Raw genomic sequence first — 12975 nt, forward strand, 5'->3', positions numbered from 1 at the left:
AGCCCGGAAGGGGTGGGCTCCAAGTCGGAAGCTGCAGGGCCGGGGCTCGGTACTCCGACCTGAGGCCCCAGTTTGGGCCATGCCGGGTCGGAAGTCATCGAAGGAGAAGAAGCGGCGGCGGTCCCGTTCGAGCTGCCCGGAGGGAGCGGCGGGCGGCGATAGGAAGCGGCGGAGCGCAGAGACCGGCCGTGCCGCACCTGAGGTAACAGCAAGAGCAGCGGGGCTGGGGGAGAGCGGGTGGGAGTTCCCGCAGCGCCTTTCTTCATGTGGGGAGTTCCGAGCTTTGATAGGGCTCGTTACTAAACGTCTCGTGTGGTGTTATGGCATGTCCAGGTTGATCTTCCTTTTGAAGGAAGGGAGGTTTGCAGGTGTGCTTACCGCTGTGATGTAAAAACCTGTCAGTGTCGCAGATGAAATGTTCTAGAAAAAGAAGCTTATTTGTTTCTTTGTATCTTTGGTTTTAGGAAGAAAAATGCAGTATACCATCTGGAGAAAAAATGGAAGAGCCCGAGCAGCTCAGTGATGTAGAGGAAGGAGGGTTTGATCTCAGCGTGTCTCTCAAACCAGTTAGTTTCTACATTGCAGACAAGAAGGAAATGCTTCAGCAGTGTTTCTGTGTCATAGGGGAGAAGAAACTACAGAAGATGCTGCCTGACATTTTAAAGGTACTGAATTGTGCTTTGTGTACGCTTTACAGAAGCTTGTGTACGCTTATGGAGCAAAACATCTTTCTCTCTCAAGCGTAGTGGTCTTTCAGCTTAAAATTTGCCTGTATATTTCTTAAATAAAGACAATTTAAGTCTTTGAAAGGGCGACTTTTAAGATTTCATGTGGTTGTTCCACAACCTTACTCCTTTTGCCACACTGCTGTAACTGAACTGGGCAGCTGTTTTTATAGCACTTATCTGTATTCGTTATTCATATGCAAACCAAGTTCTGATGGCATGGAATGAGTTCGGTCATGTTCAGTAGTAAGTATTGTGATGTGTTAATTAAAGATTGATTTGCAGTTGTGCTATCCAAATTTCTTTGTATGTTTTTATAATAATGTCTTAGGTAAGACCATAAAATCCCTTCTAGTTAAACTGGTCCTGGAAGCTGTTACTTTTCCGGGGTTTAATAACAATACCTGTAGAGTTTTATTGACTTAGAGTGTCTGTTTTTTGACTCTTATGAAGAGCAGGACTTGGTGAAAATACTGATCAGTGTTACAGCTGCAGTGGTAATTCTCAGTGATCAAGTAACTAATGTGGTGTATTGCTAATTTTTTAAAGCAAAGCAAATAAACTGAAAAACCACAACTGCTTTTGGTGGTTATTACACCAGAATCAACCACCTGATGTTCTTCAGTAGTTGCATCAGTGCAGGTTAGAACAGCGAAGAGATTTAAGTTCTGAATTACTTTGTAGTTCTGGAGATCTACTTAGCATTTGTAATTATTCTTTCCTCAGAAATGTTTACTAGCCTGTGGCCTGTCTGTCTGTCTCCTTAGAGCTGTTCCATGGATGAAATCAAAAGGCTTTGCTTGGAGCAGCTGGAGATGTTGTCTGAAAAAAAACTGTTGAAGATTCTTGAAGGTACGAATGAAACTTTTAGGCACCACTGTACACAGAGAATAAGGAAAACAAAAGTAGTCTGCCTTTAACTGCGCCTGTGTTTCCAGGTACTGCTATGTATATATAAATATGTGTATGTATATGCTAGTCTTGACCTTTTAATCTTGGGTGAAATAATCCAGTAAGTCTGAAGGCGTTAGGGACCGTGTTCAAAACACAACTGTGTAATCTTCTCTTCCTTAGTACCCAAACTAAGAATAAAGATTTTGACTTGAGTGTGGTAAAGCAAAACCAGGAATATGGAAACATTGTTTTGGAATCCATTACTTTGTGTAAATTAATGTGAAGTTACCTCCTGGTTCTTTGTAGGGAAAACCTGGTGTGCCACAACAGCAGATCAGTAATTGCATTAGATTATTCAGTGTAGTTAAGGAGTTCTTAGTGCATGTCTCTACACTGCTGAGACACACAGTTCATACAGATTTATGAAGGATATGACATTGCAATGTTTCAGTGTCTTACTGGACTTCCACTTAGTTTTTAAAGGCTTCAGAATTTATTTGTAAGCATGTTACTGTCTTCTCAATTAAGTGGAGCAGATGAATCCTGAACAGTGCAGAGTACCTTCTACTACTTATGTCTCCTGTGCCTTATTTTTATTGCTGATCATTTTCTAGCAGCAATAGGTATTTTCTTCATAACACAGTGTATTTTTATTCAGTGTAACTGAAAAAAATGTTAATCACATGTTAGCAGGTGTGTCATGAATAAGCTTTTTGTTTCTGTCCGTGTCTGATTTTAGAACATCTGTTTCAACTATTTTCAGATTTCAGTAGAGCTAATTGTTAAGGTAACTGTATAGCATTAATTATGTTAAGTGCCTAAACTTACGTGTTTGAAATTGTTTATATCTAGGCAAGAGCGGAGCTGATTCTGATACTGACGAGGATGGAGATGGAGAAGACAAGACTGGAGGTGAATCTGTCAGTCAGTGAGTAAAAGAGAACAGTTCAAAACTTAATATAGAAATACTGAAAACAAAACTGGGATTTTTCATGAAGAACTATCAAATGTAGTGTTTAGAAATTCAATTGATATAACCTTAATTATATAATTACTTCAGCAAAATGGCAGGTAGCTCTTAGTGCTAGCAAGCATTACGTTTCCAAACCTGTTTTGTCACTTGATATTGTTAGGTAAATGAGTTTCACACTGGCGTTTTTTTCCTATCAGTTGAGCTGTGGTAACTGAATACATGCTGCAGAAGTGAGGTTGTGTGATTCATGTTAACATTCTTCAGTTGAGCTGCAGTGGATTGAATAACCCACTGACATCCGTGAACTTTGTAAAGAGCTTTTGGGTTGAGATGTATTGCTTTCCTTCCATCCTTATTTCTGGTCCTTCATTCCTCTCCCAGTTGGAGCAGCACTGGCACTTAACTGTTCCTGTGTTCCTGTTGAGGATGTAGCATAATGTCTGGAATTTCAAGCACCGAGGTTTGTAGTTGCTCATTCTTAGGCTGGCATCTGCAGTTTTGCAAAGGCCTTTTCTTGTTGTTGTTTTGTTTGTTTTTAAAGAATACTTGTTTGGTTTTTAAGGACACAAGCCTTGCATAGTATGTTATGAAGTGACTTTTTTATTGAAAGGGTAATCTCTTTCTGACAATTTCTAAAAAAATAGTAGGTCGGGGGGGAAAGGAATATTAGTAGTTGTCACCCACAATGTATCAAATTTTAGGAGTCTAAGTCTGTTTGTAGATGTCAAAACAATAAGCATGGAAGAAAGCTAGAAGTTTTTCTGTTTTCATTGCTGAGTTGTTTACAGCTGGTCCACACATTCAGTGCAGAAAGTTAATGAGCCCCTTGAGACATTTTGGACTTAATAGCAGTGTCAGCTTGTTAATGTACTTGTTGCTGGTTTGGTAAGTTCATCCAAATTCACTGAACACAAACATATTTGGGAAAGCTAATGATAATGCGTTAAATTTCATGTCTAGTCAGTAGTCTTAATTGAATCGAAACATCACATCTTTTGCTCAGAACAGGTTATAAAGTCATTGAAGTTGTTTCCTTTGATCTTATTTCATCACACATCAGGTTTATAGAATATGGAGCAATACTAAGAGAAATGAAATTTCAGTATTACTCCTTAATACTTCATAAAACTGTTTTGTCTGAAGTTCCATTTGGAACTGATTTGAGACTGTATTCCCTGCTTTGCTGTTTTTACATGGTCTGTGAATGCTGTCAATTCACTCCTTATTGAGACTGTTTTTAACTTTTGGTCATTAACCCTCCACTGGCTATTGAAAATATTAACTATAAAAATAAAATACTATTTATGTAAGTAATTTAAGTGTATTTATCTCTTTACTGATGATTCATGTTTCGCCAGTAGATGTAAATGAAAAGACAACCTTGTTGGCTACAGAAACCATTGAAAATATTCAGGAGTTTGATGTCTGAAGAAATGTTAACATTTTGTTGTTAAAAATCTAATCTAAATCCCCTTGTCTCTGTGGCTGTTGGCTATGCAAGTTTCAAGGTTTGCAGCCCCACTTCTGTTGCTGCTCAGCACTCTGTGTACATGGAAATCTTTGCATTAGTTCATCCAGACCTGTGCTGCCCCCAGTAGCTGACTGTTAGGCTGTTAATTTCTTGGGTTTCCAGCATGGCTGTGGGCCATAAGTTTGAGTGCCTGCAGACTCTGATTTCTCTCTCAGGAATTTGGCCTTTAATTTTATATTCTCTTTGGTACGTGACTGTCAAGTATCTTATCCTGTTTGATTGCTAGACTAGCCTGAAGTACATGTTTTTCATTATATTTTATGACAGTACAATTCTGCAGGTCCTTGTCAGGTGTAGTCATTTGCTGGCCTTTAGACATACAAGCAGACAGTAGACTCTGCCATTTGGGAAAATGGTTGCACTGGAATTCAGAAAGGGGGCAGAGTAGACTTAGTCAGGTGTAAAGTGTATGTACTGCCCGGAAATCAGCTGATGTTCACTTGTCTCATTTCACCTCCTTTTCTCTCAGTTTTCAGTCTGCTTGTTCTTGTCCAATCTTCCCCTCCTCTCCCTTTGATCTTTTCTTCAAACATTCTAGAATGGCCTGCACAGTCCCTGCTGTAAGTTGTACATAATCCTGAAATGTTCTTCCCCAGCAATCTGTTTGAACCCCTTGCTGCTGCACACAGAACCTCACTTCAGGCTGTAAGGTGCTCATACTACTCTTAGCGGGTTTCTGTCCTGGTAGATTGTCTGGTTGTTTTCCTCTGACAACTCTAGAAGCAATTCAGACAAGGTGATCCCTCTATGCAGATCATGTTGCACATCTGATAGCCATTGTTCTTTTCACTGGATCTTTGAATGTATGGTGATTCACTCTTTCCTATTTTATTATTATGACATTGAGCAGTGATTTTCTTTTGAGGGGTTCTTATTTCAGGCGCAGAATCTTTCATCAGGTGTTTTGGAGCTGTTGTTTTACAGGGATGTTCCCCTTAATAACTGCACTATTCCAAACACGTTTTAGTTGCACTGGGTGGAAACAGGGAAGAAGCAGTTATCTATTGAATTTTGTTTTCTACTAATGTAGTAAAGGAAATGGCCATCAAAATAACAGACTCAGACCATGTTGGCAAGAGCTATTATGGCACTCTCTTTTTTGTTTGACATGCTCACTGGACACATGAAATAATGTTTGAAAGCGTGTGGAAAACAGGGTTTTTTTTGGGACAAGCCTACAGAGTATTACTGAAAAGTTTCTGAAGTCTTTATATTTAAATCTATAATACCAGAATCTTCCTGTCTTTCCTATAGTGCTGTTTAGATCCAGCAGGAGAAATGGTTGTGTCTGTATGAAACCAATGCCATGCTGACATTCAGGGTAGAAAATCAGCAGTTCTACTGTCAAAGTGCTCAGTGAACGTGGCAGCTGAACTACTTTGATTCTGAATCCTTCATTCTTCATTCTCTCTGTAAATTTCATTTCACTGTTTTCACAGTTTGTCTGAGTGTGTATGGAACATGTAAAGAATGTGAACATTTCACCCAAGTGTCTTTTCCTTATCCCATGCATAAAGCACGTGTAACGTTGCAGGTCAAGAGTAACAAAAAATGAGTAAATTGAAGAATCAAACATGGATATTGAATACTACCTAGCAATTGGGATTCGTTTCCTTTTTAGAAGCAGCTCTTAGTGAAAAAGTCATACTGTATTACAGAAAAGGTGGTGGAGTGACAGTCACTTCATGAAAACAGCTTCTTGATTCAAATGAAGAGAGTAAATATGATGTGAATGCAACTGAAACTACAGTTTTTCAAATTATTTAACTCTGTGACTTTTTATGCTGAGTTTTATAGACAAACTTCTATGGTTAGGGAGACACTAGCAGTGAGAACTGGTATCCTGCAAGACTGAGAATAGTTATTTCATCCTTGCAGCTCAGTAAGCACAACAAATGATAGGTCATTCTCAAGTGCTTAGAAGAGCTGGGTAAAGTCATTGCTTTACCACCATGTAATTTCTTTAGTTAATGTTTCTTTGAAAAATATCCTTTACATTGTGAAAGACATAGTTTGAAATGTCTTCTCTTTATTTTCCAGGCAGGACAACAGCATAGACTCCACTTCTTCTTTGAGAGAAGACAAGCTGGAAGGTCAGGAATCAAAACAAGGTGAGTAGGGTAGGAAATTTGTCTTCTCAGTTCCTTAAGACTGAAAAGACTTCAAAATCTTTCTGGCTAGAAACAAACTGCAACTTTTAAGAGTTTGGTAGTTTGGCTTCCAGAAAATGTCTGAATCCTTTTTGCAAGGCTCATTTGACTCTATATTCTATTTGAAATGCTATATCTAGCATTTCAGCTGAAGAGGAACTTGGTTTATTTCAATTTTTTTCTATATGCAGGTGGTGGCTAGAACTGCTTTTACCATCTCTTCAATTTGATAGTTGGTTTCACTTTGTATGGTAAGATTGTATTACTCTGTTTTGACAGAAAATTCACAGAAAAACATAACTGCTGAAGAACTGCTTAGAACTTAATCATATTCAGTCTTTTTGATACTTTGCTTTGTATGATTATGCAAAGCTGAGTTCTATGGAAAAGCTACTTAGCAGTCATGAGGAGTGGTGGGTGCTATGTTTTATTTGAAGCATTGCCTTCAGAAGTGCTCAGATCTTCAGATCTCTGAGACAGAAAGCTTTGTTTTACATATCCTTCTCCATATCTGTTTTAGCCAGTTTGCTCATTTATCAGAGGGGTTATGCTTTCCTTGGTCTGTCTGTTCTGAACAGTGTACCTGTAGAACCCCTTGTTGTTTCTCATGTCCCTCATCAAGTCAGTTCAATTTGCACCTTGGCTTTCCTGATCCCACCTCTACATGTCCAGACAGCATCTGTATTCTTCCTAGGTCACATGTCCCTGCTTCCACTGCCTATATACCTTCTTTTTTTCCCTCAGTTTGACCAGTGGGTCCTTGTTCAGCTATGCCAGTTTTCTGCTTCCTCTGCTTGTTTTTCTGTAACGTGGGACACAGAGCTGTTGTGTTCTCAAAAAGGCATCCTTAAAGAGCTGACAGTTCTTCCTCTCTCCTTTTCCTGCAACAAAGTTTTCCAGGGCATCTCACCCAGTGATTCCTTAAATTGTTCTGCCAGACCATGATCACTACAGCCCTAGTCTTAATCTGTTTAATGAGCTTCTCTGCATTGGTGAGAGCACCAGGTCCAGTAACTCTTCTCTTCTGGTTGGTTTGTCTGATATGTGGACCAGGAAATTGTCCTCAGTGCACTTCATGAATGTCCTGGATTGTTTGCAGCCCAGCATGAAGCAAGAAGTTTCATCCACAAGTTCCCCTTCCTCAGCTGGCATATGGTAGACCCTGACTGCCAGATGTTCTTTATTGGTCTCATCCCTAATTTTCACCCACAAACTCTCAACTTGATCGTGGCAGTTTCTCAGAGGCAACTTTTTGCACTCTTAATAATATAATATATTAATATAATATATTATAATAATATAATAATCCACTGCTTAACATGGAGGTTAACTCCCTTGACCTTCTTTCTCGGTCTGTCTCTTCTGAAAATCTTGTAGCCCTTGATTGCCATTCTTCAGTCATGGGAATCATCTGTATATTTCTGTAATCACAATTAAATTATAGTATTTTAATTGCACTGTGGCTTCCATTTCTTCCTGGCTCCATGTGGATGCACTTCAGAAAGGCTATTGGCAGTGTTACCTTAGTGGAGCTTTCATCAGATCCTGAGACAATTCTGAGGTTTTTTCCCCAGTGTTTTATAAAGTGACAACATTCCCTTCTTGGTCACACAGAATTCCATCCCCTTCTCTCATCAAATCTACTTCAAAGCTGTCTTAATCAGTCCATCCGGCTTTCATCCCAGAATGTTCTTGTCCTTCCTGCTCAATTTTTGTCCTGTCTGATGCTCGTGTTTTTGGTCTCTCAGAGACCTGTCCAAGATTGTAGAAACTGAATTTCTGATTGTGACACCACATATGCAGCTACTCATTTACCTGACATTTTTTTCCGTGGTCCTGCCCTCCAAATGAGACAGCAGAGGAGAAGTGTTGCTTACATTCCTATTTCCTTCAGTGTCCTTCCAAGGGATGTGAAGGCTCTTTTAGTATGTTGTGGTTTCCTTGTTACAGCCACCTGAGACACAATTTGAATGAGAAGGAGTGGATAGTAGTCAACCTGCTTTATCAGACATGATTAATTTATTATTGATGTCTCTGATGTTTGTCCCTGGCAGGAAGCAAACTTACCTGTAATGCTTAAACAGGCAGCGATTCTAAATCTAAAATCTCTAAACTATAATTTCTTCTTCCCATAGCCCCCAAATGTAAAACTTGCAGAGGTTTTGGGACCATTCTTTTCTGCCTTCAGTGGTCCCTGCCATGATGAAACATTCTGTTGCCTCATTACAAATAGCAGTTGTGTTCTACCATTAGATTTGGGAGACTTGGGGTGTAGTTGAATGACTTGGACAACTTCCTATGTGTTGAGTAAGCTGAAAATATCAGGCTAGATCAGGTTGCTGAGGGTCTGATCCAGCCTGGCCTCAAAAGTCTCCAGGGAAGGGGCATCAACCACATCTCTGGGCAACCTCTTCCAGAGCCTCACCACCCTTGCTTTAAGAGACTTATTCCTTATATCTAACCTAAATGTATCCTCCTTAAGCTTGAAACCATTTATCTCTTAGATATTGAAAGGCCACTATCTGATCACCTTGGAGCCATCTCTTTTCCAGGCTGAAGAGTCCAAGCTCATCAGGTGTTCCATCCCTGGGATCATTTTTTGTGGCCTTCCTCTGCACACAGTCCAGCAGGTCCATGTCTCTCCTGTACTGAGGACTCCATATCTGGACAAAGTGATCCAGGTGAGGCTTCACCAGCACACAGCAGAGGGGCAGAATCAGCTTCCTTGCCCTGCTGGCCACACTTCTCTTGATGCAGTTGAGGTGGCTGTCTGAGCTATGAGGGCACAGTGCTGGCTCATGTCCAGCTTCCCACCCGCCAGCACCCTCAGGTCTTTTTTTGCAGAGCTGCACTCAGTCCTTAGGTAGCCTCAACCCAGGTGCAGGACTTCGCATTTGGGTTCGTTGAACCTCATGAGTTTTGCCTGGGCCACTGCTCCAGCCTGTCTAGGTCCCTCTGAATGGCATCTCATCCCTCTGGAGTGTCAACTACACCCGACAGTTTGATGTCATCAGCAGCCTTGCTGAAGGTGCATTCAATCCCTCTGTCAATGTAATTGATGAAGATACTAAAGAATATGGACCCTAGTGTCTACTAGGGGACAGCACTGATCTGCATCCAGACATGGAGACATTGACCACCACCCTTTGAACTCAGTTTTGCAGCTTGTTCTTCAGTCATCAAGCAGTCCACCCATCAAAGCCATACCTTTTCAATTTGGAGAGAAGGATATTGTAGGGTGCCATGTCAGAGGCCTTACTGAAGTTGAGATGGATGACACTGGTAGCTCTTCCCTTTTCCACTGATGTAGTTACACCATCATAAAAGGTGACTGGGTTGGTCAACCAGGATTTGCTCTTGGTGTAGTCATGCAGGTTCTCCTATATCACTTCCATGTTGTCCATGTGCTTTGGGATAACTTCCAGGAAATCTGCTCCACAGTCTTTCTTGGCGCAGAAGTAGAACAGAATATTCTTTCAGTCATTTTGAGTCAGCTGTTAGGGTTGAATTTATCTCCCAACCTCTTGCCTCTGTCTGGTTTAGCTGTTTACCAGTAGCCAAGATATTGATGTGTTGTCAAAACACTTGCCATAGGGCCTTCTTTGAAGAAAATGAACAGCATCCCAGCCAGACACCCTACAACATCATTTTCTCATTGTCTCTAAATGAGGTAGGAAGAGTAGGTTAATGTTAGCTTTCAGGTTTTGAATTTAGGATCCATTGATGCTTATATTATATTTTAATCTGTTTGTATGCAGTTAGGATTTGCTGTAGGATCATGATGGCTGGTTCTGTAAAGTCCTGAAGTGAACTCCTAGACATGCTAACATGTAATACTCCAAGAAGTAGATTTAAAAACTTCCTAAATCATAGCTGATGCATAGGAGTGAGTATCTGTTTATTTTTTTTTTAACTATATGCACAGTAAATAAATCTCTAATACTGAATAAATAAAACCTTTGGACTTAGAACATGTGGCAATTGTTTATAAAACCAATAGGAGATTTGCTTTCTCTGCTTTTTTAAAGTAGGGAGAACGTGTTCATTACATCCTTAGTATTCAAGACTGATTTTCTTTCACATCCTTAGGGTAGCAGGAATGTCATGAAATCCAAGAAAAATAGGTCAGTCTTAAGATTTTCTTCTCTACTTTTGCATTAAAATCAACTGCATGTATGTACCAAGAGGCAGCTCTTTTTGGGAGTTTAGAATAAGATTTTTCAAAAGGCTTATTTGTTTTTCCTTTGAAAATGGTTGCTTTTAATGTTTGGTGGAAAAAAGAATTGAGCAAGGAGCAGCTTCGTTTTGCTAATCCATACTTCATTGCTCATCTTTGCACGGAATTTCCACCAAATCTGAAGTGTTTGGAAGGTTGTTATTGTTTTTTTACACTTCACGCTTGTGTTCTCGAGAAAGGCTCATATTCATTTTGCTGCATTTTAAAATGATTTCTGTATAATAAGAGACAATGAAACATCAATAGCACAAACATCTTTACAAGGATCCTTTTTTGCAAAGGGACATAATCCTCATGTTGGAACTGAAACCCTGAAACTTCGAAGAGCTATCAACAAAATTAATTCCAAAATGTATCTTGTGCAAAAAAAAAAAAAAGCAAGTGATAGGGAGTTACTTACTGATACTAAGGTCATAAGTCTGTGCTGTGTTTTATCAGTGTTACCCAGACTATTAAAAAATTATCATTGCCTCATATTTGAAGGCAGCAATCACAGAGGGGTGCACTTGCTTGGGTTTTGCGTTCGTTGGTAGTTTTTGTTGTTCATATATGATGCATTCAAATCAATGATTTTTCTAGCCCTACAAATGGAAGATTCAGGAACCAAACTTACAGATGGATTAAACTAGCAATCCCAACCACCAGCTCTTCTCCAAACTAAAGTTAGGTGACAACTATTTAAAGCCAGATGTGGGGACCTTAGTTTTAATGATCACAGAATCACTGGGTAGTTTAGGTAAGAAGTGACCTTTTGAAATCATCTGCTCCCAAGCCTTCTGCTGCCAGAGCAGATTGCCCAGGACTGTGTGGAGATGGGCTTTGAATATCTCCATGGCAGGAGACTCCGTGGGTTTTTTCAGGCAACCTGTGCTATCTACCCTCATATTACAAAAATAATGTTTTCTTGTGTTCACATGGAATTTCATATGTTTTATTATTTGCTCATTGCTGTTAATGTCGTCTGTGTACACTACAGAAATAGAGAAGTTTTTACAACCAGGTTTGCAGCACTGTCTAAATACTTAATGAGTAATTTTTTCTTGCTATATAGAAGTCATTATGGATTACAGTAGTTTATCCAGGAGTGTACACTTTCTTAGAATATGTATTTCAAAAATACTGAGACTAAATCCCCATTATTCATTAGGAGGGAACACAGCTGTGACTTTGTGCAATTAAAAAACCTTTAGTCAGTAATCATCATCATCTGGCCATATGATTCTTATTTTAAGCAGTGAATGGTAGGTTTGCAAAGATATGAAGGTTGGCATCAGACTAATGTTTTCTGAGGCCAAAGTGTCAGAAGCAGTAGTTTCTCTATAGCCAAATTCTGATATCTGAGTTTGGCTTTTATGTTACTGCACTGCCTCTCCTAATTCATTTTCTTAATAAACTACATCATCTAACCAAATACCGTGGCTTTTCCTATGTTCTTACTGATCTGAGTTAAATATGTTTGAAATACTTCTGTGGTGGATATTGAATTGATATGTAATAGGAGTTTCTATGAACTTTCAGTACTTTTCTTGACATAACGCCTAATTCCTTTTAGGCTCAGTAAAAATAGTTCTTAAATGTTATTTTTAAAGCTGCATTTTGAAAACTAAGCTTTCTTTAAAGATAGCAAGCAATAATCAGTTCTGCACTTCAGGGGCTTCCTTGTGATAATAAAACCTTATGTCATTTTAATTAGGAAAATTCATCCATATGATGGAATGTGTTTTCCTGGTACTGCAGCTTTGCTATATTGTACGTTCTTTTAAATTAGAATAAAAATGCATTAGTACGTGTCTAAATTGCTTTTAAAGATGGGTAAGAAAAACAAAGGGAATTAGTTGTCTCTTTAAGGGGGGAAGAAAAATCGCTGGTGGCTGACTACGACTGTTGCATTTTTGTTGCAGGCAAAGGAGAAGATAGTGATGTCCTCAGCATAAATGCAGATGCATATGATAGCGACATAGAGGGTCCATGTGATGAAGAAGGCAGCCCAGATGTGCAAGAAGACGCTGTCAGAAGTGGAGCTGGTCAGATTGACGACCTTCAGAAGGACATTGAGAAAAGTGTGAATGAGATACTGGGGTTGGCAGAATCTAGCCCAAAGGAGTCCAAAGCAGCAAGCTTAGCTGTTCCTCCATTAGAAGATGTTCAGCCGTCAGCACAGCAGCTGGAGCTCCTTGAGCTTGAAATGAGAGCCAGAGCTATTAAGGCTCTAATGAAAGCTGGTGATGTAAAGAAACAACCCTAAGATTGTTTACAATAAATTTTCAGTATCTTTTGAAAGATGTCGTGTTTATTCTTATAGTTGTAGGTGTTGGAATGAACCTAAGGAAATCATCTTGTCTAACCCCTGCTAAAGCAGGTTCCCAAAGTTGGTTGCACAGCCAGCTCTCCAGGACTGTTCTGAATATCTTCAGAGGAAGAGACTCCACTACCTTCCTGAGGTAGTGGAGTAGCCCTCAAAGTTA

At 39.6% G+C, this 12975-nt stretch overlaps 1 protein-coding gene across 10 annotated transcripts; it reads left to right on the plus strand.

Moving 5' to 3' along the window:
- Positions 1-21: 21 nt before the first annotated feature.
- CAAP1 (caspase activity and apoptosis inhibitor 1) lies at positions 22-12790 on the plus strand. Of its 10 annotated transcripts, none has more exons than XR_014939133.1 (8): positions 22-202; positions 465-665; positions 1493-1577; positions 2472-2547; positions 2974-3052; positions 6164-6234; positions 6465-6524; positions 12412-12790. XR_014939133.1 is itself a non-coding variant. In XM_085528101.1 (7 exons), the coding sequence occupies exons 1-6, from the start codon at positions 80-82 to the stop codon at positions 6473-6475; spliced, it is 567 nt and encodes a 188-aa protein (XP_085384227.1). In that variant the 5' UTR covers positions 22-79; the 3' UTR covers positions 6476-6524; positions 12412-12790. The 10 variants fall into 10 exon arrangements, 3 of the variants coding, with proteins under 3 accessions (XP_085384227.1, XP_085384228.1, XP_015705393.1); XR_014939132.1 differs by lacking the exon at positions 6465-6524 and adding an exon at positions 8826-8954; XR_014939128.1 differs by lacking the exon at positions 2974-3052 and adding an exon at positions 8826-8954.
- The last annotated feature ends 185 nt before the right edge of the window (positions 12791-12975 follow it).

This window comes from Coturnix japonica, chromosome Z (genome assembly GCF_054131305.1).
Source record: "Coturnix japonica strain WE chromosome Z, WE-NBRP24, whole genome shotgun sequence".
NCBI lineage: Eukaryota > Metazoa > Chordata > Aves > Galliformes > Phasianidae > Coturnix > Coturnix japonica.

Bases quoted from the DNA above. Each gene is read 5' to 3' on its own strand.
- CAAP1 (XM_015849907.3), top strand. From the start codon at position 80: ATGCCGGGTCGGAAGTCATCGAAGGAGAAGAAGCGGCGGCGGTCCCGT. The intron at 666-1,492 runs GTACTGAATTGT...CTGTCTCCTTAG, and splicing joins TGCTGCCTGACATTTTAAAG to AGCTGTTCCATGGATGAAAT. The intron at 2,548-6,163 runs GTGAGTAAAAGA...TTTATTTTCCAG, and splicing joins GGAGGTGAATCTGTCAGTCA to GCAGGACAACAGCATAGACT.